We start from the raw sequence: 23,328 nt of genomic DNA, 5'->3' as shown, positions 1-23,328 counted from the left end.
GAGTTGTAAATGTATTTAATAAGAAAAATTACAAACCTTGAAACTAAAAAGACATTTCCTCCACAACAAGATGTTGGAGGGTAACGCCTTTTTTCGCTTGAACATCGGCTAAATGATTAGCGGATCTTGGAACATGTTTCCAAGTGCATAATAAACCAGAAGTTAAATTACAAATTTCATCAAAAATCTTCCAATGACGCCAAGGAGGTTTTGATGGCTTGGAACACCAGTTTATAATGACTTGAGGAAACCCTTCAACCAAGAGTGCACCGTCCTTTTTTTGTTTGAAGAGCTTCAGTCCGTTGAGCAAGCCATGTAATTCCGCACAAGTAGAGTTTGATACTCCAATTGGACCCGCATAAGTGAAGAGAAGATTCGCTTGATCATCGTGAATTACTCCGCCAAATCCAGCTGGGCCCGGACACCCGAAAGCACTTCCATCAAAATTTAGTTTAAAGTATCCAGGAGGAGGTTTAGTCTATTCTACCATAATAGGAACCTTCGATGGAAGAGACATATTCACAACATTTCGCCAATTTTCCCTCATATTTGTTGCTCTTAGATCACAGAATTCTTTGCGAAGGAGAACCCAAGAGCTAACTTGACCGACTATCTGTTCACAAAGAATATTCCGAGGAATAGCTTTCTGATTGAATTTGCGATTGTTTCTTTCTTTCCATAAATTCCACGCTATGTGCCCAACACAACAAGATATTAAGATTTTCCCCAACTTGGGAAGACGAGAGCTAACCAAAGTTAAAATAGTGTTTTCCAAATCTGGCGAAGGGCAATATAATAAACCGATTTTGTCCATTAATTCGGTCCAAATCTTATGAGCATATTCGCAATGTAGAAGCGTGTGATCTGCTGTTTCAGGAGATGTGTTGCAAAATGGGCATTCTGGATTGGGAGTATTAATGCCTCGTCTTTGCAAAGCATCAGAAGTTAAGATTTTCTTTCGACATACCGTCCAGATGAAAAACTTGATGCGAGGAGGAATCGGGAGCGACCATGCAAAAGCAGCAGGATGTTCTACGTGGAGAGGCGGGTATGAAATCATATGATGGTACGTTGAAGCTGTAGAGAACATACCTTGTTTATTGGGCATCCAGATGAGTGTATCGGCAGAGTTTTTTAAGGCCACACCAGAAAGTAAATTGACCAGACCGGTGGCTTCAACAGCTTCAGAGTCATTTAATGCTCGCCTGAGATGAAGATTCCAACCACCCGAAGACTGCCAATGGTCAGAAATCATTGAGCTACGAGATCTTGGCAGTTGGAATAAACGAGGGTGACTTTCCTTTAAACAACTAGCCCCTATCCACCAATCCGACCAGAATAGAGTATCTGTACCACTCCCAATATAGCATATGACGACAGATTTGAAGGTAGGTAAGAGTTTGGCAATTTTCTTCCAAACGGGGGATAACTTGTAAAATCTTCCCCCATCCGTCCACCAGCCATTCTCTTTTCCGGATTTAATTGCAACCATTCGGCGCCACAGTAGATTGGGTTGCATGTTGAACTTCCAAATCCACTTTAAGAGCAGAGACTTGTTTGTGGTAGCAACGTCACGAATCCCGAGGCCCCCCATTACTATTGGTTTACAAACATCTACCCATTTTACAAGATTAAACTTTTTTTCCCCATTTGGCCCATCCCATAAGAATCTTCTTTTCAAAAATTCAATTCTAACCCGAATAGAAGCTGGACAATGGTACACAGATAAAAAATAGGATGGAATTCCATGAAGGCATGATTTAATTAGAACCAGTTTACCAGCTTTGGATAAAAATTTTCCTTTTCAAGAAGCCAAACGCTTCTCAAGCCTCTCAACAACCGGAAACCAGGAGTTTTTCGAAGGCAGGAACGGAGTCAAAGGTAAGTCCAGATATGTACTCGGAACGGATGCTACCTTACAACCCAGATAGTTCGCCATTGAGTTGAGAATAGAGGCATCAATATTAAATCCAAAAATTGTTGTTTTTTCCTAGCTTATCTTTTGACCAGACGTCAATTCAAAGATGTTCAAAATTGCTTTCATGTGTTTGATTTGTCTCATGGACCCTTCTCCAAAAAAAATAGAATCATCTGCAAACTGCAGAATGGGAACGTCTTGGATTGGATCAGAAAAAACAGGACAGAGCCAACCGGATCATAGAGGTAAGGTATTCTCCAACGAGAGTAAAAATAAATGGAGAAAGGGGGTCGCCTTGTCTGATCCCCCTAGAAGCTTTGAAATATCCTCGGGGTTTCCCATTTACCAAAACAGAATAAGAAGGAGAGGAAATACAGCTCCTCATCCAAAATTTTCATCTTGTACCAAAACCCATACGGTCAAAAAGATAATCCACCAGTTTCCAATCAACCCGATCAAAAGCTTTCTCAAAATCAATTTTCAGAACAAACCTTGGAAGGGAAGATTTTTTGAAAGAATCAAGAAGTTTATGAGCTGTTAGAGAAGAGTCCAGGATGTTTCTGTCTCGGATAAAAGCACTTTGACAAGGATTAATTACCTTGTAAAGGACAGCTTTTAGCCGATTAGCCAATAGACGCCCAATAATTTTATATGAACTGGAAGTGAGACTAATAGGGTGAAAATCTTTAGGCTCCTCCGAATTTGTTATTTTAGGAATAAGTGCAATAAAAGATGCGCCGATCCTAGAGTGAGTAATTCCCACTTGGTGAAAATTGTGAACGAAGGCACAAACATCATTTTTTAACAGGTCCCAAAAACAGTGATAAAACTCACCATTAAAGCCATCTGGTCGGGGGCTTTATCTTTAGGAAGGCCAAGCACAACCCGTTCAATTTCTACTGAGGAGAATGGTTTTTCAAGATCAGCAGCGTCTTCAGCTGAGATGCGCTCGATGTCGAGCTGATGGATTTTTGGTCTTCTGAAACAGACTTCTGAATATAGCTCTGAGAAATACTTCACCAAAAGGTTAGAAATGGAGGCACTATCCGTTACCACTTGGTCTCCGTTACAGAGAGCAGTGATACGGTTAGTCCTCCTCCTGGCCGAGGCGATGGAATGGAAAAACTTTGTATTTCCATCACCCTCAGCCATCCAACGAAATCTTGAACGTTGTTTCCAACGGACAGATTCAGAACGAAGAAACGTAAGGTATTCAATATTTAAATTATTTCTAATAAAAAAATCAGTAGGAGAGATTAACCTCTGTTCCTCCAGTAGATCCAGCTCAGAAATGCGGCGGTGAATCGAATCTTTCTGGGAAGCAGCAGAAATTCGGTGATTTTTATCCCACATTCTGATCTTTGTCTTGAGGGCTTTGAGTTTCCGAGGGAGGGCCCAGCCCGGGTTCGGATGATTTTCCAATTCGAGCCACCACGATTTCAAAGAAGGGATGAAAGCCTCAGTTAATAACCAGGCATTCTCAAACCGAAAGGGAGATCTTTCCCATGTAACAGGCCGAGAATTGAGTTGGATAGGCCAATGTTCAGATCCTATTTTGTTTAGGAATTGGCCAGAGGTGTTGGGAAATAGGAGGTTCCATTCTATATTGGCAAAAAATCTGTCCAATTTAGACAAAATAGGGGGGTTCTGACAATTTGTCTAGGTGAATTTTTTCCCCGAGAGAGGAGCCTCGGAGAGAGCAAGGCTATTGATAAAGTCAGAAAAAGCTCTCATGGTTGATGAGGTTCGGGAGGCAGGAGGACTTTTGTCAGAGCAAAGTAATGTCGCATTGAAGTCTCCTCCAATGAGCCAAGGGAGGTCCCACAATTGGACAAGCTGAAAGATTTCCTCCCAGAAAGATGCTCGGTCACGGTAACGAGTAGGCCCATATATGCCAGCTAGCGCCCAAGAAGTACCGAGGTTGTGATCCAAGAGTTGGAGACCGATTGAGTGTCGCCCCGGAATGACGGAAATAGCATCAAAAGCAGTTGGATCCCAAATGACAATTATGCCACCAGAATGGCCAATTGCACCCACATGCGCCCACGCTGGGTTGGAGTCATACCATAAGTTACACACAATTGAGTAATCAAAAGACTGTATCTTCGTTTCAAGAAGTATAGCAATTTTTGGTTTAACATCAAAAAGCGTTGCTCTGACGAGGGCACACTTGGCCAGAGAGCCGAGACCTCTAACATTCCATGATAGAACGATCATGGGGAATGGTGGGAGTTGATATTTCGCTCCACGGCGCCAGCTTCAGAGTATCCCGCACAAAAGATGTTGGCAAGCTCCGTCATTTCTAAAAATTCCTCTCGTGGAAAGTCTTGTTCCTGTTTCAGCAAAAACAAGAGGAGCTCATCCCGCGGATTGGGAGTGAAGGTCTTGGCTAGGGTAGATTCAGAGGTTATAGTTGGGGGGAGGTCGGACCAAATTGGAGGGATTCCAGAGGGGAAAGCAGGGGGGAGATCGTACCAATCAGGGGGAAATACCAATGGAAGGACAGGAGGGGGATTTGAAGGGGGGGGGGGGTATCTTTTTCAATGTTTTTTTCGGAAGGTGCAGGGTTGCAGAATTTGGCTTTATTTTTCCCTGCTTCCTTTTTTTTGGAATAGGTATACCGAAAAGGGGTGTTGGCGATTTGTTTTCCAGTATTGGTGTGCAGGGGAGGGGTGAAAGTTTTGGGGGTTGGGTTTTCCATGGTGTCCGAGTGGGGGAAGATAATACGAAGGGGGGTGGGGCAGAGGATAGTGGGAGAGTGAATATATAAGGGGGGAGGGGAGTAAAAAGGGGGTTCGAAATCCCAGGTGGATTCATTAGAGAGGAGGGATGGGCTTAGCGGGGCTCGAGGGGTGGCCGAGAGGAGCGGGATGCTGGGATGGATGATGTGCGGGATGTTGGGATGGATGATGTGGAATGTTTGAGGTAGGGGGGGTCGCAGGGGGTAATCCTCGATAAGGAGCCAAGAATGTGGGTGAGAGTGGGAGGGAAAGGGGATTTATCGAGTTAGAGAAACTGCGGGACGGGGATGTCAGGTGAGGGGTACGGCTTTGGGAGAAGAAAGATTTAGGCGGCGGAGGGGAGGGGAGGGATTTAAAAATGAAAGGATGGGTGGGTGGCGATATGTGGACTGAGAGGTTGACGTATGGCAGGCGAGTGGTACTGTTTCGGGAATCGAGGAGCGGCGGAGGTGAAGGGGTTGATGTAGAAAGGAAAGGACGGGGACCGATTTTACTAGTGCGCGGAGTTTTATTGTGTAGCTAAGAGTGATTTTCTTCTCCCATATTCGTTTTGTCCAAGGTCGGTCTTTATTGTCCTTTTTATCCCCATCTTGAGGAGGAGAATTAGAAGAAGTACAAAGAAAGAAGTATTTTATTTCATGTGACCACAATATTCAAGGGAAATAACAAAAAATGAAGATTTTGCTTCTATGAAGGATTTTTTCAGCTAAAGAAGATTGAAGACCAAAAATTTTTTCCTTGAAAGTAGAAGTTACAAACTTCATCTTGAGGGGGAGTGTTGAAGAGCAATTATAAGAATCTCACATGAACAAGTCTCAAAGAAAGAGGATTAATCTAGTGGAGTCTAATAGAAAGGACGTATAAACTATTAAAAAGGAAAGAAGAATACAACAAACCTAGCTAAGCAGGCCTTCCTCCACAACAAGGTGTTGGAGCGAAATAGCCAACTTAGCCTAAATATCTGCCAAATGATTGGTGGATCTAGGAATGTGCTTCCAATTACAGTCTATTTTTTTTTTGAGAGGATGTGTGAATGTATTTAAAAAGAAAAATTACAAACCTTCCAATTACAGTCTATAACAGAAATTAAATTAAAAATATCAAAATACATATCCTAATGCCGCCAAGGAGGTAGGATTGACTTTGCACACCAATCTACGAAATTTTTTGAATCCCCTTCGATTCAAAGGGGGCCCATGAGACGGCTTTTGAAGATCTGAAGCCCATTGAGCAGGCCAGAGAGATCTGTAGTGGTGGAGTCGGAGACTCCTAGTGGCCCAGCAAAGAAGAAGAGGACACAACCGTTTGCATCGTGGATAACTCCACTATATCCCGCAGGACCAGGACAGCCAAGAGCGCTTCCATCAAAATTTAGTTTGTAATGGCCCACCGGTGGAGGGGCCCAAATAGCCATAGTCGGGGGACGAGAAGGCTATGTCAACCCAGCTACTAATTGCCAGTTTCTTCTGAGGTTGGAACCGCTAAAACTTCTAAACTCCTTTTAGGTCAATAGCCAAGTTGTTACATGACTCGTAATATTATCTATCAAAATTTCAGTAGGGGTAGATTTAAAGTTGATTTTTTTGTTGTTTATTTCCTTCCATAGAGCCTAAATGATATGCCCAACGCAGCATGAGAGTAACAGCTTTCCAAGCTGTGGGAGTCTAGCACTGCTGATTGAGAGAATAGTGTATGTCAGATATTGTGAGGAGTAGTACTGAAACCCAATTTTAATTAGGAGGCTAGTCCAGACAGCATGGGCATAATGGCAAGATAAGAGTATTTGGTTGGTAGTTTCTGGAGAATTTTGGTAAAAGGGACAAGAGAGGTCCTGGATTGGGGTTTTGTGCCGAATTAATGAATCCGAGGTGAGAATTTTGTTCCTACAAGCGCTCCAGATAAAAAAATTTGCACGTGGTTGGGGGGGGGGGGGGGGGGGGGGAGGAGTTGGTTTGAATTGGGGTTACTGAGGAAGTTGTAAGGTGAGGCAACTGAAAAGGTACCTTTTGGACAAGGGGTCCAGATCAATGTATCAGGCAGAGTCCGGGGTTTTACCGTAGAGAGACTGATGAGGAGATTAGAAGCCAGAATGGCTTCAGAATTCAAAAGAGCTCTTTGGAGGTTTAAAATCCAGCCTCCGGTTTCAGACCATAGGTGTCACGCGGTTAGATTTGGGCTAGGTCCGTCTAGCCAAGCGGAATATCTACCCCGTGCGGCCTAGCTCTTCCCAAGAACTAGTCAGCCTCCTTGAGCTTCGGATCTTCCAACCAATACTTCACACAAGAAGTTACAAGCCAAATGGGACAATGAAAAGACCAAGATATAGAAGAGAAAAACCTACTTTGTATTGACAATACAAGATTACAAAGGGTGGCCAAACACTCTTGAAGGCCAAGGCTAAAAACTCTCTCTATACACTAAAAGAGTAAAGAAGGCTAAGGATTTTTCGACCCTTTTACAATGGGAGAGGCCTCTCTATTTATAGTCTCTCCCCTGGCCTTTTGAAATCTCTAAAAACGCTCAGAAAACCGTCAGATCCAAAAAATTCGGTTTCTGGCATCAAGGGGCGCCCTGGTCAAGCGGGCGCCTGGCGACCTGGTAGCCAGGAAACCCCATTTCGCGCGCGGGCGCCTACGCCTGGAGTCCTGCCGCGCGCGCGCCTGTTCCTGGCGTCCTGAGGAAACCCCATTTCGCCCCGCCTAGAAGCTTGGTCGTGCACGGGCAACCCCATTTCGCCCCGCCTGGAGTCCTGGCCGTGCGCCAGCAACCCCATTTCGCCCCGCTAGGATTCCTGGTCGCGCCCAACCCCATTTCGCCCCACCAAAAGTGTCTGCTGGCGTGCTGCCTTGTGTCTGAGCTGGCTGCTGGGGTTGTTGTGCACCTTGTTGCTTGGCCATCCGTTTGGCAAGCTCAAGTGTGTCTTCTTCCGTTGCAGCTGGTTTCGGGCCCGCCATATGCGTGCGCCCCTCTGGGCCGTGCCTTTGCACTTGGCCTTGGCCGCCGCTGCTATTGCTGTGCACTGGACTTGTACAGTCTTCGGCCTTGGTGTCTGACTACACCATGGCTTCTTCCCCCGTCTCAATAGGTCTGAGATAGAGGCATCAATGTTTCTTGCCAAGTTTGAGATTGACTCATAGCTGTTGTTGAGGCTACAATGTCCAATCCACCAATCAGAATTTAGATCGCTGGGTAAAAAAAAAAATCATCTACTGTTCTTGCTGAACTAGAATTTAGATCGCTGTGTAACTCAGCCAACACTTGTAAATCCCCGATTTCCTCAAAGTTCCAATCAAATATAAAGAAATGGACAATAAGTTGATAAAATGTTCGAATTAGACACGTATCATCTCTTCTCTGTTTAATGCTTTAAATGATTTTTTTGTCCTTTACAAGTTTGTTTAGTTCCATATTTTATTATCATATTTTGATAGGGGCAAGATTCTTGATAACTCATTAATATGTTACTGGTTTTCTAGAAGACCTCAACTTGTACTTTTTAGAGGGAGCGCTACCTGAGATCACTGCACATAAGAGATATAATAAATGATTTGGACAATTGAGGAATTTTACTAATTAGACAAAGTAAAATTAGCTTCCTTATGAATACCGCTGCTTTGCTCACTCACCCACAAAAGTGTCACTGACATTCATACCCGCAGAAAAGGCAAATATCAACTACCACTGACAAAAACATGTGGCACATTAGCGTGATAGAACAAGGCAGTAACATATGTGATCTTTTTTGAAGAAGAAGATGTATTATTAAAACGAAAGAGAATTACAAAATTTGAGGGAGCACGTCCCTTACAACCAGTGATTGTAGGGTAGCTCCCTGCCTGGCAAGCACATCAGCCGCCGAATTTGCGGATCTCGGAATGTGAGACCAAATACAAGGAATAATTGAGGTAATATCTAAAATTTCTTTAAATGTATCCCAATGCCTCCATGGAGGAGAAGATGCGTTCTCACACCAACCTATCACCACTTTGGAGTCACCTTCAATGTGGAGAGGTCCCCTACATTTATCTCTGAAGATACGAAGATCAGGGCCTGGTGCCCTATCACCCTCCATGCCTAATACAGCACGTTCGACCTCTCCCAATGAAAACGACAACTCCAGAAAAGAGGCAACTGCAGGAGAAAGGCGAGAGAACCTGATATTCTGAAGCTTCGGTCTATAATAACATTCCTCCGAATATAAATTTGTGAAAAACTTGAGTAACACATTAGTGATCGAGGTCCTACACGAAGTTACCTCATTATTAATGCATAAAGAGGTAATACGGTTGGACCTCCGCTTAGCCGAAGCTACTGCATGAAAAGAATTTGTGTTGGCATCTCCCTCCTTAAGCCATTTAAATCAACAACAACATATGTGATCATCATCACTTATCATCATTTAGGTCTATTTCAACTATTACTCAAACATGCACAGGCAATCCCACAGGCTACTGCCGCATTATTGCAGTTTACCAGTGTATCCACTGATTTCAGAACAGAGAGAACCAGAAAAGAGAAGGAAGAGAGAGCAGAGAGATATGTTTTCCTCTTCCACATATAACTTTTAGAAAAGATACTTCTGTTGTTAGCGGTGTTAATAAAGGCCCAGGGGTACTAATTACATCTCATGTTTCGAGAATTTATTTTATGTTGAGAGCAGTTTACTCATTGAACTCATTCTCTGCAGAGAGTGCTTCAAATCCAAGGTGTTTGAGTCCTGTAAACAACTTAAGTTGATTGATTATTGATGGGTTCTTTTGAGTTAAGCATGGTTTCCTTCCAAAAGGACTAGCCACATATTCCTCAACCTTATAACCTATTAACTTTTCTTCTCATTTTTCTATATAGAACTTTTTCCCATTCAACAATTATTTAGAGACTGGAATCAAACTTAAGACTTAATCTCAATTGACATAATAGAAGAGCTTATTGAAATCACTGTTCTTTGCGACAAACTTCAACTTTCTTGATTCTGATTTTTCCACATATCATCCTAAAAGCAAGTAAAAAAAAAAACTCTCAAGTTCAGTCTACGGACTTACAGTTGTTGTCATTTCAGTATAATCCTGCTTCATTGATGTTGCTTTTTGACGCAGGACCTGCAGCAATACTGCAGAGAATAACTATATATACATACAAGAAAGGAAATCTAACAACAATGAAAAATTGCTAGTTACTCTTCCCAACTTAGAGATAATGAAACTATGAAGATCAATGACAAAGTGTACCCAAGAAAAAACAAAGCTGGTAAAAAATATGCAGTGAACTTGGGTGTAGGACCCATATATAAATGGTAAGAAGCCCACACCAAACCCACACACACAAACACACAAATCACATGCAAACCTAGCAGAAAAGTAGAAATAGATCAACCTGACAAACAACTTCAAAGTTGAGATCCCTTATTTCCTTGAATAGCTTGTCACTGAAACAAGCAAACAGAAACAAAGGCAATCTAAGCAAGACTCAAGACCGCAAAATAAATTACTCATCACAATCTCAGCTGATTAATTCATGACAAGAAACTTAAATTTTTACTCGAAAAATGACAATTAAGCATGGAAGTAGAAAATTAACGGAATAGCTAGAAAAGATAGCACACAACACTTCACATTGTTCATCTGTTAGTATTTATTGTCACTTCCCAAAAAAATGGCCATTTTCTTGAATAGTAAGTATAGAAATCTAAAACACTTGGCTATTAATGCAACATCAACAAGATGAGTTTCAGATGAATCAGAGACTCCTTCCTAAGTTTTCTGTTTGTTGTCCTTTGCCCTCGGGCCTTGCCATAAAATCTGCCTTTTTAAAAAAATTAATGCAGCATCAACAAAAGAACTGATTAACTCTGGAGGAAGCTTTTCTTTTAAGCTGCCAGTGATGCCACGGAGGGTAGGAGGCAGTGGAGCATCGTCCAATGACAACTTTGGAGTCTCCTTCCACAATAAGCGGACTTCAGAAGCGATCCTAAAAAATGCGGAGGCCATGAAAGAGACTTGAGAGCTCAGCTATAATCAAGTCTGCAACGACGAGAGGACTAGAATATGATATAATAGCTGAGCCTCTGGGATCAAAAATAACCCCACCAAAGCCACCCAAACCCGAATTCCCAAAGGTTATGCCATCAAAGTTAAGCTTAAAGTATTCGGTGGGAGGAGGCACCCAAACAGCCACCTGACATGGCGTAGAAGGAACGGATATTTGAGTAATAATCTTCCAGTTGGTGCGGGTAGGAGCACATGAGAGACAAGCAAATTCTTTTTGAGTGCTGATGTAGGTAGAGATCAGGAGCAATATTGCCATGCCTAATAAGGCTATCGGCTGTGAGAATCCTGTTGCGACAGGCACTCCAGAGAAAAAATTTCACCTTGGGAGGAGCCAAGAGATGCCATCGGGAGGCCAGAACCAACCCATAAGATGATGACAAGCTAAGGAGACCGAGAAACACCCGCTGTCATCAGGTAGCCAGATCATCCGGTCAGCCACTTGGGGACAAATCTTAACACTACCAAGACCGTCAATCAAGCCACAAACAGAAATGGCCTCCTCATCAGTAAGGTCGTACCTCAAATGAAGATCCAAGGAGCCATTTCCCAAAGCATCGGAGACAGAGAGATCACGAAAAGTGGAGAGCTGGAGAAGCGATGGGTAGGATGAGGCAAGAGAGCCATCACCCAACCACTAGTCTCACCTCACAAATTTACTCGTCTGTTTAAGATTGTACACTCTAACATCCACGGTCTTTGTCATGTGACTAGTCAGTTTGGTTATAGGTATTTATTTTCTTTTATTGATGATTTAGTAGATGCACTTGGATTTACATCTATGGAAAAAATTTGAGTTTTTTTATGTATTCAAACTTTTTTACAATGAAATAAAGAATTAGTTTGTTGCCTCACTCCATATTTTACGTATTGACAATGGCCTTGAATTCATGAATCATAAATTTCATATTTTTTTGTCAAAGTCAAGGAATTATTCATCAAACGTCTTGTGTGTTCAATCCTCAGCAAAATGGAGTAGTTGAGTATAAGAATCGTCACTTAGTGGAAGTTACTAGGACAATGATGATACACATGAATGTACCCAAGTCCTACTGGGGTGATGTTGTACATATTGCTTTTTTTTTATCAACAGAATGCATTCATCTGTTTTAGAAGTTAAAATCCCTATCCAAGTCCTTTTACCATCAGTTCCATTATTTCCTCTCCTCGAGTGTTTGGTTGTATCTATTTTGCACATGTATTGGGACCTTCCAAGGTTAAGTTGTCACCTACAACTATTAAATGTGTATTTTTGGGATACTCTCGAACACAAAAGGGATACAAATGTTTTTGCTCATCCATTAGAAAACATTTGGGTTTGCAGACGTTACATCTTTCGAGAATGTTCTGTTCTTTATGTCTGCTCATTTATCCTCAACTCCTATTGTATCTTCGGAACCTAGATCTGTTATTCTTATACCAGTTGATAAACCCATTGGACCTTCACATGTTGTCACTGTTGAGAAACCTTTGCAGGTGTATAGGCACAAGAAAGAAGTTTCATCTCAGGCTCCAGATTCCTCTCTCACGCTAGACCGTGATTCTGAATCATCCCATGATCCTGAGGTTAGTGACTTATACTTTTCTATTGAACTCAGGAAAGGGGTCAGAAAAGGTACACGGTATCTCTTGTCTCATTTTGTATATTTTGGTTCAATATCTGACAACTATAAAAAGTTAGTTTTTGTCCATCTCTACCTACACTATTCCTTCATCAGTGCAAGAAGCCCTTTTATCCCCTTAATGGAAGCAAGCTATGGATGTTCAAATGGAACCGTTAATAGATCAAGGCACTTGGCAACTGTGTGATTTACCTTCAGACACAACAGTTGTTGGTTGCAAATGGGTGTATAAGGCAACATATAATGTTGATGACTCAGTTGAGCGGTATAAAGCTCGGTTGGTGGCTAAATGGTACAATCAAACTTAGGGCATAGATGTGTTTGAGACCTTTTCACCTGTTGCCCAGTTATCTTCTGTTCATATTTTGGTCTCAGTTGCAGTGAACCAAAGATGGGTCCTTATGTCAATTGGACATAAAAAATGCTTTCTTATATGGTGATTTGGAAGAAGAGGTATACGTGGAGCAAGCTCAAGGGTATGTTGCTCAAAGGGAGAAACTTAAAATTTATAAACTCAAAAAGGCAATTTATGGGCTAAAGCAGAGTCCGCGAGCTTGGTTTGAAAAATTCAACCAAGTTGTGATATCTATGGGATTCTCGAGGAGTCATTGTGTTACTCCTTATTTGTAATGAAGAAGTCATCGGGAATTGTGGTGCTACTGATTTATATAGATGTCATTATTCTATTTGGGAGTGATATTTCTAGTATAGAGGACACTAAGTCCCATTTAGCTGCACATTTTCAAATCAAGGACTTAGGGCCGTTGAAATATTTTTTAGGCATTCAAGTGGCAAAAAGCAGAGTTGTGATGACACAATGAAAATATATAACTGATATAATCCAACAGTATGGGTTGTTGGGAGCAAAGCCAGCTAATACACCAATGGAAATGGGACATGATCTCTATGATCAGAGTGCAAAATTAAATGACAGAACACAGTATCGAAGGTTAGTGGGAGCTCGTATATGCCACAGTTACTAGATTTGATATCTCATTAGCAATGGGTATAGTGAGTAAGTTTATGGAGCATCCTCAAAAAATACATCTAGAAGTTGCGCAAAGAATTTTAAGGTATCTTAAAGGAGCAGCAGGAAAGGTTCTTTTCTTTAGATCCAATGGTTATATGAAGATTGTTTTCTCTAATGCAGATTATGCTGGTACCAAACTGAATAGGAAGTCAACCTCTAAGTATTGTGTTTTCTTAGGAGGCAACCTGTTAGTTAGAAAAATAAAAAATAAAATGTTGTGGCCCGATCTAGTGCTGAAGTTGAATACAGGCAATGGCTCACATAGTGAGTGAGTTGAAGTGGGTCAGATCCATCTCATAGGAAGTGGGTTTCTACTATAGTGAAACAATGAGTATGTTTTGTGATAATCAGGCTGCTATCTTCATTGCAAGCAATCCAGTTTTCCATGAGAGGCCTAAGCACATAGAAATAATTTGTCCCTTTATTCGGGATGCTATGATGAAGGTGGTAGTTACCCCATTATCTGATCTGGAAATCAGCTAGCTAGGAGATATCTTCACCACGGCTCTAGGCAAGCGAGAACTTTTATCTTTCTGTGACAAGCTAAAACTCTTGGATATATACGCTCCAACTTGAGGGGGAGTGTTAGAAAATATTTCAAGGGGTATTTTGGTTATTTCACTACTTTCATAGTTTTATTTCTATATGCAATTTTTTTTTTTTTGGAATGATGTTGAGTTATATTAATAGACTCAAAAGGGCTAGATTACAAATTTCTATATGCAGTCTTGTTCTATGCATTGAATTATGTCTATGGTTTAATTTTCATGTACAAAGGATACAAAGTTAGGGAGATTTAAGGAGAATAAACACTATTGTATGTATAGGGGTATTCTTGTAATTTTACTCAAACCCTATACTTAAATAGAGTCAACAAACTTTTTTTTGGTGTTCTCTCAAATTCTCTCTTCCTCTCACTTCTCTCTTCTTCCAAATCCCTAAACTCTAATTTTTACAAAGGCCCCATCTAGTCACAACTGTCTCCAACTTGTCTTGGACAATTCCAAGGCGGAGGACACTCAACATCACCCTTTGATCAGCTTCCAGAATCAGATTCAATCCATTATGAACTTTTGATCAGCTTCCAAAATCAGAATAAATTCAATATTTATATAGATCATCATAAATCTTTCTTTTTTCTTTTTATTATTTTTTCATTCTTTTTTGTAGGACATTCAAAATGAATTTTCAACTTTTCCTTCATATTTCTGTTCTTTGAACACTTCCTTGCACCATTCTTTTGTTCTCTGTTCCACTTCATCACTCCAAATCACAATTTATTAATAAATGGATCACCCAAAATATTAGCCTGGCATCTTCATTCACGTGAGCTTCTTCGTTCCAGACATTGATATACATTTCCTTATTATTTCAACACCTAACAAACTTTGCAGTATCTAAGGTAAGTTCCTAGATCCCAATCACCACTTGATTTCTGAACTTTGACTAGTGCATACTTCATCCCCAAGGTCTGGCACAGAACAAAAATTCAGATGTAGGGTGCTTAACATGAGACCAGATAGAAGTGGTACCTTGTTTGCTACTACAGGAACTCATTGACAAGACTGACGAATAAGGTGGTGCTTAGCATGAGACCAGATAGAAGTGGTACCTTGTTTGCTACTACAGGAACTCATTGACAAGACTGATGAATAAGGGGGGGTTAGTCCACAATGAAGTGGAATGAATTCCCCCCACATTACCTAGGTCATCATAAATAAGGTGTTAGTGCAAAATGAATTGAATTGAAGCCAGATAACACCGTTTCATCTCCTCAGGCAAAAACGACGAAAACCTGATTCCGCCTGTTTTTTCAAATCATCGACTTACCACGAGCGAAGGCATCGCTTCTTCCCCCCCCCCCCCCCCCCCCGAAACTAAAAATCCTTTCTCATTTCCTCTTTCTCCTCTCCTCTGCTCGGCCTTCGTCTCCCGACGAATTTTTTCGCCCGACCTTCGCTCTCTGCTCCCTCTGCTCCTCTCGCTCGGCTCTCGTCTTCGTTCTCTGCTCCTCTGTTGTCTCTGCTCCCTCTACTCTCTCGCCTTTATCTCTCGTTTTCGCCCCATCTCCCTCTCTCGTCTCTTTCTCTCTCGGCCTTTCTCTTCCTTCTCCCTCTCTCTTTTGCCTCTAGGCCTCCATCTCTTCTCACTCTCGGCCTCCCTCTTCCTTCTCATTCTCGCTCTTCTCTTTCCTCCTCCCCCGATTTCCTTTGATTTAACCTATTCCGGTTTCGATATCCTTCGATTTCCTTCAATCTTCTTCGATTTTCGACAGTTAGGCGTCGATTTCTTCCATTGGGCTTACATTTCCCCATTCGGTGGTGATTTCCCCCAAATATCAGAAGGTAATCCAAAACCCTAATTTTTTTTTAACTAATTTAGTGTTGTGTTTGAGTTAATTTGAATTTTCGTGCGTAATTTATCTTGATTGTGGCCAAATTTTGGGATGTAGGGTTAGGGTTTATGGGATTTAGGGTTCAAATTCGTGTTGATAGGGTTTAATTTCGGGATTAGAGTTGGGGTTTGGGACTTTTAGGGTTTTAAGGTCTAAGGCTTAGTTTTGAAGAGTAGCTTTTGTTTAGGGTTTAGTTTTGGAGTGATGCCTGATGAGTTTAGATGTTGTACGGATCTTTGATACGACTTGGATATGATGCTGATTCCTTTTCAGCCAATGCACTTGTTGATATTTATGCTAAATTAGGAGATATTAAAGCTGCTATGATGGTTTTTGAGAAAATTTTGTTATGTATTGCTGCAAACAATTATAGTTCGACTCATGGTCAGTTTTTTTATTTTATTTTTTAAATTCTTATAAAAAAATGTCACTTCTTTCTCCTTTTATGGTTGAATATATTTCAAAAGTAAATTCTATAGAAATGGGAGCTCGAAATGAGGAATGACTTCTCTGTGTCGTATTTGTGTGGTTGAATTTAGGTAAAAGTAAACGCTAGGCGGTCTCCCCATCAGATAAAGGCTGACTTCTTTGCATTTTGTTTTCTTGGAACTGTTTCTATGAAATTCTCACGATTTTAAAATAAACTTGAGGTAAAGTAGAGTGGCATTCAGTGTTTCACTGAAAGGAGGTTTGGAAGACCACAGAGCGGAGATTATTATGTGAGAATAGATCCAGAAGTTTTATCAATGCTGACTTACATGAGTCAGTATGGTTCCTTTAGAAGATATAGCATAAAAATCAGTATCTTGTTTTTGAATTTATTGTAGAATCATAAACCGAACTAAGCAGTAAGTCTTTTATAAATTGGCTTGAAGACAGTTGCTGTACCTGATAGCTAAAGTGTATCAGCGCGACCTTGTAAAAGGTCTTCTCTTCTGTGAATAGCCAGTTCAGTGAACTAGTTAAGGCTTTTCTTTGCATAGCCAATTGAGCGAACAAGTAAATGTTGTATGGAAAGGTTGCATATGTCTAATGGATCTTTGATACGACTTGGATATGATGCTGATTCCTTTTCAGCCAATGCACTTGTTGATATTTATGCTAAATTAGGAGATATTGAAGCTGCTATGATGGTTTTTGAGAAAATTTTGCTACCTGATATTGTTTCATGGAACACTCTTATTGCAGGTTGTGCTCTTCATGGTTTCCATGATCTAACACTGGAATTGTTGCAAGAGTTGAAAGTGTTAGGCACAACTCCAAACATGTTCACTCTATCTAGTATTCTTAAAGCTTGTGCAGGCATGGGAATGATCGATTTGGGCAGGCAAATTAATTCACATTTGATCAAAGTGGGTTTTGATACTGATGTATTTGTCTGTGTGGGACTTGTTGATATGTACTCAAAATGTGGTCTTATGGAGGATGCAAGAAGGGTTTTCAATTTGATGCCTATGCAGGATTTAATTTCTTGGAATTCTATAATCTCAGCCAACGTACAAAATTTGAATGATGAAGAAGCCATATCACTTTTTTGTGAGATGCAAAAAGAAAGGTTTAACTGTAACCAGACAACATTGTCCACTATTCTGAAATCAATTGCTAGCTTGCAATTAATTGATGCGAGCAAAGAGATCCACTCATATGCTATCAAATTGGGGTTGGAGTTTGATGTTTATGTCACAAATAGTCTTATCGATGCATATGGCAAATGTCATTATGCTGAGGATGCAAGGAAAGTTTTTGTCATTATATACCTTTTTGTCACGTGTTTTATTTTTATTTATTAATTATTTTTATACTATATATTATGTTATTACAAAATAATTTATTTATTAATTAAATTCATTTATGTTATTTTTAACTGTTTTATGTAATTTAAATAATTTATTCTAGTCACACGTAATTAGTATATTAAGTTATAATAAATTGTAATCATTAATTGGTTTAATTATCCAATTTTTATAATTAATTAAACCATTAGGTTTATTTATTATATTCCTTTATATTATTTTTTAATTTGTATTAATTTTATATAATTTATTCTAGTCACACATAATTAGTATATTAATTTATAATGAATTTTAATCATTAATTGGTTAATTATCCAATTGCTATAATTAATTAAACCATTATGTTTATTTATTATATTCCCTTATGTTATTTTTTAATTTTTATTAATTTTATATAATTTATTCTAGTCACACGTAATTAGTATATTAATTTATAATGAATTGTAATCATTAATTGGTTAATTATGTATTCATTCTCTTCTTTATTTAGAAAAGGACACTGGAATCTGTTTTCCAAGCACTAACACTAGAATCTGTTTTCCAGCCACTTCAACTGGCCTGGACTAACACCCAAACATGAGTTGAAGTGGAAGCAATTCATCTCACTTCAATTCAATTTTCCACTTCATTTCCACTTCATTGTGGACTAACCCCCCCTAAGGTGGTGCTTACCATGAGACCAGATAGAAGTGGTACCTTGTTTGCTACTACAGGAACTCATTGACAAGACTGACGAATAAGGTGGGCCACATTGGTAAATCATACAGTTCATAGATTATATCTTAATTAAAAATTAAAGCAAAAATCCAAGAAAAAGAACATCTCACTTTGAATATACAAAGACTGCAACACTGGTCACTGGTAACGAAATTTTTCCAGCAAAGACAGAGAAACTTAACCACAGGACTCTTAACTTTACCTGGAATTAAGAGGAACTTTCATCTTTTTCCCCTCTTGTTGAGCTCCCATAATAGATGCATCAAACTCCACTGCACCATTGTTAACATGCAAAAACTGTGGAGGAATAATCGTAGGTAAGTCATAGCAAGAGTTAGATTTTAAAAGAATTAACTGGTTCAACAATGATAGAGATGTCTATCTCATTTATAGGAATGAAACTCTTGTTCCCAGAGCACTAAAGTGATCGTGACCACAAATTGGATGAGTGCCACATACCTCATCCAGAAGACCTTCATAAGTTAACTGAGAACACATAGGTGTGATCATATCCACCTAAAGCCAACAAAATACAAAGTCAGACACCTCTGACTTATAATCTGCAGAGCAATTTTAACCAAGATGTCCACTCACCTTAGACTGCATCACAGTTCCATTATAATGACATATTTGTTTTAAAATTTTGTATGAAAAACTTACATACTGAAACAACAAAACTTTCATAGAATCTAATGAGGTTCTCCTATAAGTTACAATTTTATTTTGAGAATTTTCACAATATCATAAAATGTTCTTTTAGTGTGCTATGGTATCTGAGGAAAAATTGCATGTAAAGTAAAACCAACTAGTTGGTTTCGACAATCAAGTTTTCAGATGTCAAATGATGCAAAAAAGTTAAATAAACTTAAAGAAGTGAAACCTCATGTGTACCTCACGATCTAGCAAGATTAATGTATCTATCTCCGGAGCACCCATCTGTGGCACCATGATGTAACTATAGACATCATCTATAAATCCATGAAGAATGTAAACAAACAATTGATGGACACAGTAAAAAGTCATCAACTAAAATTACATCAGACAAGTTCACCAGCTCTTTCCCTTGCATGCGATTTAGAATGTCAGCAACTTTTGCTGATGCTTTGCCTTTGGCTCTGACATTAGGTATAACTCCAAAGGAGAACTGCAAACACATAAAGAAGTCTCTAATGTCCTAGAGAAGAGAGAAAAAGCAGCTGAGAATATAACCATATGCATGTCAACTGCTAATTTTACAGAAGGACATAACTTTGTAAACGTTTAGGCCATGAATTCCACAGCAACATTTTTAAAAAAGAGAAGGATCTAACATGAACAGTTGCACTCATATTAGTAAGATAATCTAGGGTAACTGGACAGGGCTAGCAAAGAAACTGGATGGCTGATATGAGATGTGCCCTGTCATGGACCAATCAAGCTAGGGTTGCCATCTGGACAAGTTGACTCATGTCTCGAGCAAGCCCTCTCAGATTTTACTGAATTTCAGGACAAGTTTGAGAATTAGACTTGGATACAAGACAACTCAGTCTAAACTCAATACAGTGGTTCATATTACAGTAAAATTCATATTGGATGCTTCATAATTCAGTTTGTACAGTTTAACACAACTGATTTACTAAACCATTGAATGATACATGCAATTCATGTCTCATGCTAATTGTCAGAGAAAGAGAGAAGTTCATGTGGAAGAAGCATCAGACATTGATTAGGTTTGGAAAGATCCTATGCTTTTTTTTTTTAAGAAGAAGTGATGATTTTATTAAGAGCAAAGGAATAACAACAGAAACTAGGGAAGTGCTCCCCTTACAACAAGAGATTGCAGGGAGGTTCCAAGTTTAGCACAAGAATTAGTAGCGGCATTTGCTGCTCTGGGTATGTGAGACCAAGTACAAGAAAGAAAAGTTACAATTTCTGAAATGTCAAAAAAAATATCCCAATGCCGCCATGGAGGGTCCTGAAGGGGTGGAGAACCATCTGATCAAGACCTTCAAGTAGCCTTCAAAGATGAGGGGTCCACTAAATCGGTTTCGAAATAGGGCAAGATCATGGAGGCATCCAGATAGCTCAACAGTAGTGGAGTCCGTCACACCAAGAGGCCCGAAGTAGGATAGAATAGTGGTCCCGTCCGCAATACGTAATATACTGCCATAACCAAAATCCCAGGACAGTCGCTCCCATCAAAATTAAGCTAAATGACCCCAAGAGGGGGCAAATATGGAGACCCAACTTGCCCAGGAGAGAGGTCCAAACTTCCCAAGCAACGAGGCAATGGAAGAGCAAATGGGTAACATTCTCTTCTTGAAGGCTGCAGAGGGGGCATAAAGTGTAGAAGATTGCATTTTCACTTCTTCTAAGGTTGTCTGCAGTAAGGATTTTATGGAGGCAGGAACTCCATAAGAAGAACTTGACTTTATGAAGGACCATAAGGCAACAAATAAAGGCAACATCGTTATCTCTGCATGGACCCGTCCATCCTTTGAAGTACAAGTAAGTCGAAGACACTGAGAAGCTTCCACTGGTTTTAGGCAGCCAAATCATTTTATCTTGAGCATAAGACCTGATTTTTACCTTGTTGAGATCCTCAATAAGGCTACAAGCAGCCAAAGCTTCATCATCAGAAAGACCTCTGCGGAGATGAAGATCCCAAGAACCAGTGCCCCACGCTTTATCCACCGTCAGATTACGTCGGGTAGTGAGTGGTGGAAATGAGGTGATAATGGGGACATTTCCGCACCACCAGTGAGACCAGAACTCCAAAGTGTTGTCATTACCCACAAGGAATTTAATTGCCAAGCGGAATATGGGGAGGAGGTTGAATATAGATCTCCAAATTGGGGATAAGCGTCGTTGTCTACCGTCAAGAATCCACGGAGACCTAGAAGGCCAAAGTTTTGAGAGAACCATGGGTTTCCAAATAGTAGTAGAAACAAAATTTATCTTCCAAAGCCACTTGAGTAACATGGCCTGCCCCATATCCTTGGTTTGACGAACACCAAGGCCACCAAACATCTTGGGCATACAAACATCATTCCATCCCACTAGGTGATACTTGAATTCATAGCCGGTTCCTCTCAATAAGAATCGCTTCAAGATAATATCAGTGCGCCGACAAATGGAGGCAGGGCCAGGTAGGAAAGAGATGAAATAGTTCGGCAAACCCACAATGCAAGAGTTGAGGGTTAGTCTCCCCGCCTTAGATAAAAGTCTTCCCAGCCAAGTGGACAGACGTCTATCAAGACGATTTAATGACAGGAGCCTAGAGTTCCCTCCGCGGTGCACTGTCAATCAAAGGAAGCCCGAGATAAGTAGTAGGGAGAGTAGCAATAGAGCATCCCAAAGTGTCAGCCATAGTGTAAAGAAAAGTTGGTCGATGTGATATCTAAGAATAGCAGTTTTGCTCTAATGATTTTTTGTCCCGAGGTGAGCTCAAAGAGGAAGAGCTTTGAACCATAGGACTTGTTCAAGGGTACCCCACTCCAAAGCATATGGTGTCATCGACAAGCTGCAGCAGTGATATATCAAACTCCTCTTGTTTGGCAGTCCCACTAATCCACCACTCCCTCTTTATGAATAGACCAGAGATAATAAATACTCCGCAACGAAGTTAAAGAGGAGGAGGGAGAGCGGATCCCCCTGTTTGATGCCTCTAGTGCCTTTAAAGTAATTGCATACAGTACTATTGAGAAGGAGGGAGTAGGATTCAGAAGAGATGTAGCTATGGATCCACAATCACCACTTCACTCCAAATCCCATATGCACACATAATGTCATCAAGGAGAGTCCAGTTAACATGATCAAAAGCCTTCTCAAGATCAAGCTTGAGGACAAACCTAGGCAGCCCTGATTTCTTGAAGTAATCCAAAATATCGCGCCCACGAGCAAAGGCGCATTGGCTGCAGTGGATAACCACAGGAAGGACAACCTTGAGCCTATGAGCAAGAATCCGAACAATGATCTTGTAGGAACTATAGACCAAGTTGATGGATCGGAAATCTCTTGGAAGTTAAACGTTGGTCTTTTTAGGGATAAGGGCAATGAGAGAGGTGCCCACACTTTTAAACATAATACCATCCTTGTAGAAGCTTCGAACCATGGAGGAGCTATCGTCTTTGATCACCGGCCAGCAATGCTTATAGAACTCGCCATTAAACCCATCAGGTCCATGGGCCCGGTCATTGGGGAGACCAAGAATTGCCTCCTGAATCTCAATGTCGGAGAACGGAAGCTCAAGCAAAGTGGCCAACGTAGGGGAAATCGATGGGAAGGGCAGGCCAATGAGCTTCGGCCTAGTGTGGCATTCTTCCGAATAGAGATCTGCAAATAAATTGATTAATGCATTAGTAATAGAGGCCCTATCCGAAGTTACTTCATGGATAATGAGGTAACTCGGTTAGTCCTCCTCGCGGAAGCGACTGCATGGAAGAATTTAGTGTTCGCATCTCCTTCGGCTAGCCATTTAAATCTAACCCTTTGCTTCAAACGCACCCGCTCGCCAAAGACAATCGATTGAAATTTATTCCGAATATCAATGTGGTTAGAGAATTCAGAGGAAGTAAGGCACTTTTACTCTTCGGTAGAGTCGAGCTCAACAATTTGGGAGATAAGAGAGTTTTTTAGCATTGGCAATGCAGTGACAATCCAAGGACCAACTCAATAATTTGCCCTTCAACAACTTGAGTTTTTGGGGAAAATCCACCCATCATAGTTGTTGACACTCATATCAGCCCACCAATCAGCAATGAGTCCGATTGAGCCAAGAATTTTCAAACCGAAATGGAGCCTATCCACATTTACCAAATTTGGTATTCAGCTGGATGGGCCAATGGTCAGAGCCAGCCCGCTTCAGAACCATGTCGCAAGTGTCTTCATATTATCTCAGTCATTCGTCGTTTGCAAAGAAATGGTCCAGCTTGGAGAGGATTGGTGATCTTTGCTCATTCGACCAAGTAAAGGTCTTACCCGAAAGATTGATCTCCTCAAACTCACAGCTTCCAATGAAATCAACAAATTTTCACATAGAGGAGGTGATACGGTTGGCACGGGGTTGCTTTTCAACGCAGAATCTGAT

General features: G+C 40.5%; 1 protein-coding gene across 2 annotated transcripts in view; it reads right to left on the bottom strand.

Moving 5' to 3' along the window:
* Positions 1 to 23,328, bottom strand: part of LOC137935968 (vacuolar protein-sorting-associated protein 33 homolog) — a 44,414-nt gene that overhangs the window by 12,913 nt on the left and 8,173 nt on the right. The window contains exons 7-12 of one of the 2 annotated variants that reach the window (XM_068780425.1): positions 19,297 to 19,434; positions 19,152 to 19,196; positions 18,720 to 18,776; positions 18,463 to 18,557; positions 10,033 to 10,084; positions 9,702 to 9,758 (exon numbers count right to left, since the gene is read on the bottom strand). In XM_068780425.1, coding sequence (XP_068636526.1) covers positions 9,702 to 9,758; positions 10,033 to 10,084; positions 18,463 to 18,557; positions 18,720 to 18,776; positions 19,152 to 19,196; positions 19,297 to 19,434 — 444 coding nt within the window. The remainder of the gene's footprint in view (positions 1 to 9,701; positions 9,759 to 10,032; positions 10,085 to 18,462; positions 18,558 to 18,719; positions 18,777 to 19,151; positions 19,197 to 19,296; positions 19,435 to 23,328) is intronic. The other variant, XM_068780427.1, reaches the window with a different exon arrangement.

Source organism: Aristolochia californica, unplaced genomic scaffold (genome assembly GCF_029961685.1).
Source record: "Aristolochia californica isolate CCGP_79_NKW_82.1479 unplaced genomic scaffold, dmAriCali1.0.hap1 SCAF_7, whole genome shotgun sequence".
Lineage (NCBI taxonomy): Eukaryota > Viridiplantae > Streptophyta > Magnoliopsida > Piperales > Aristolochiaceae > Aristolochia > Aristolochia californica.
The sequence above is the reverse complement of the archived record's forward strand: the minus strand, read 5'-3'. Positions and strand labels throughout refer to the sequence as shown.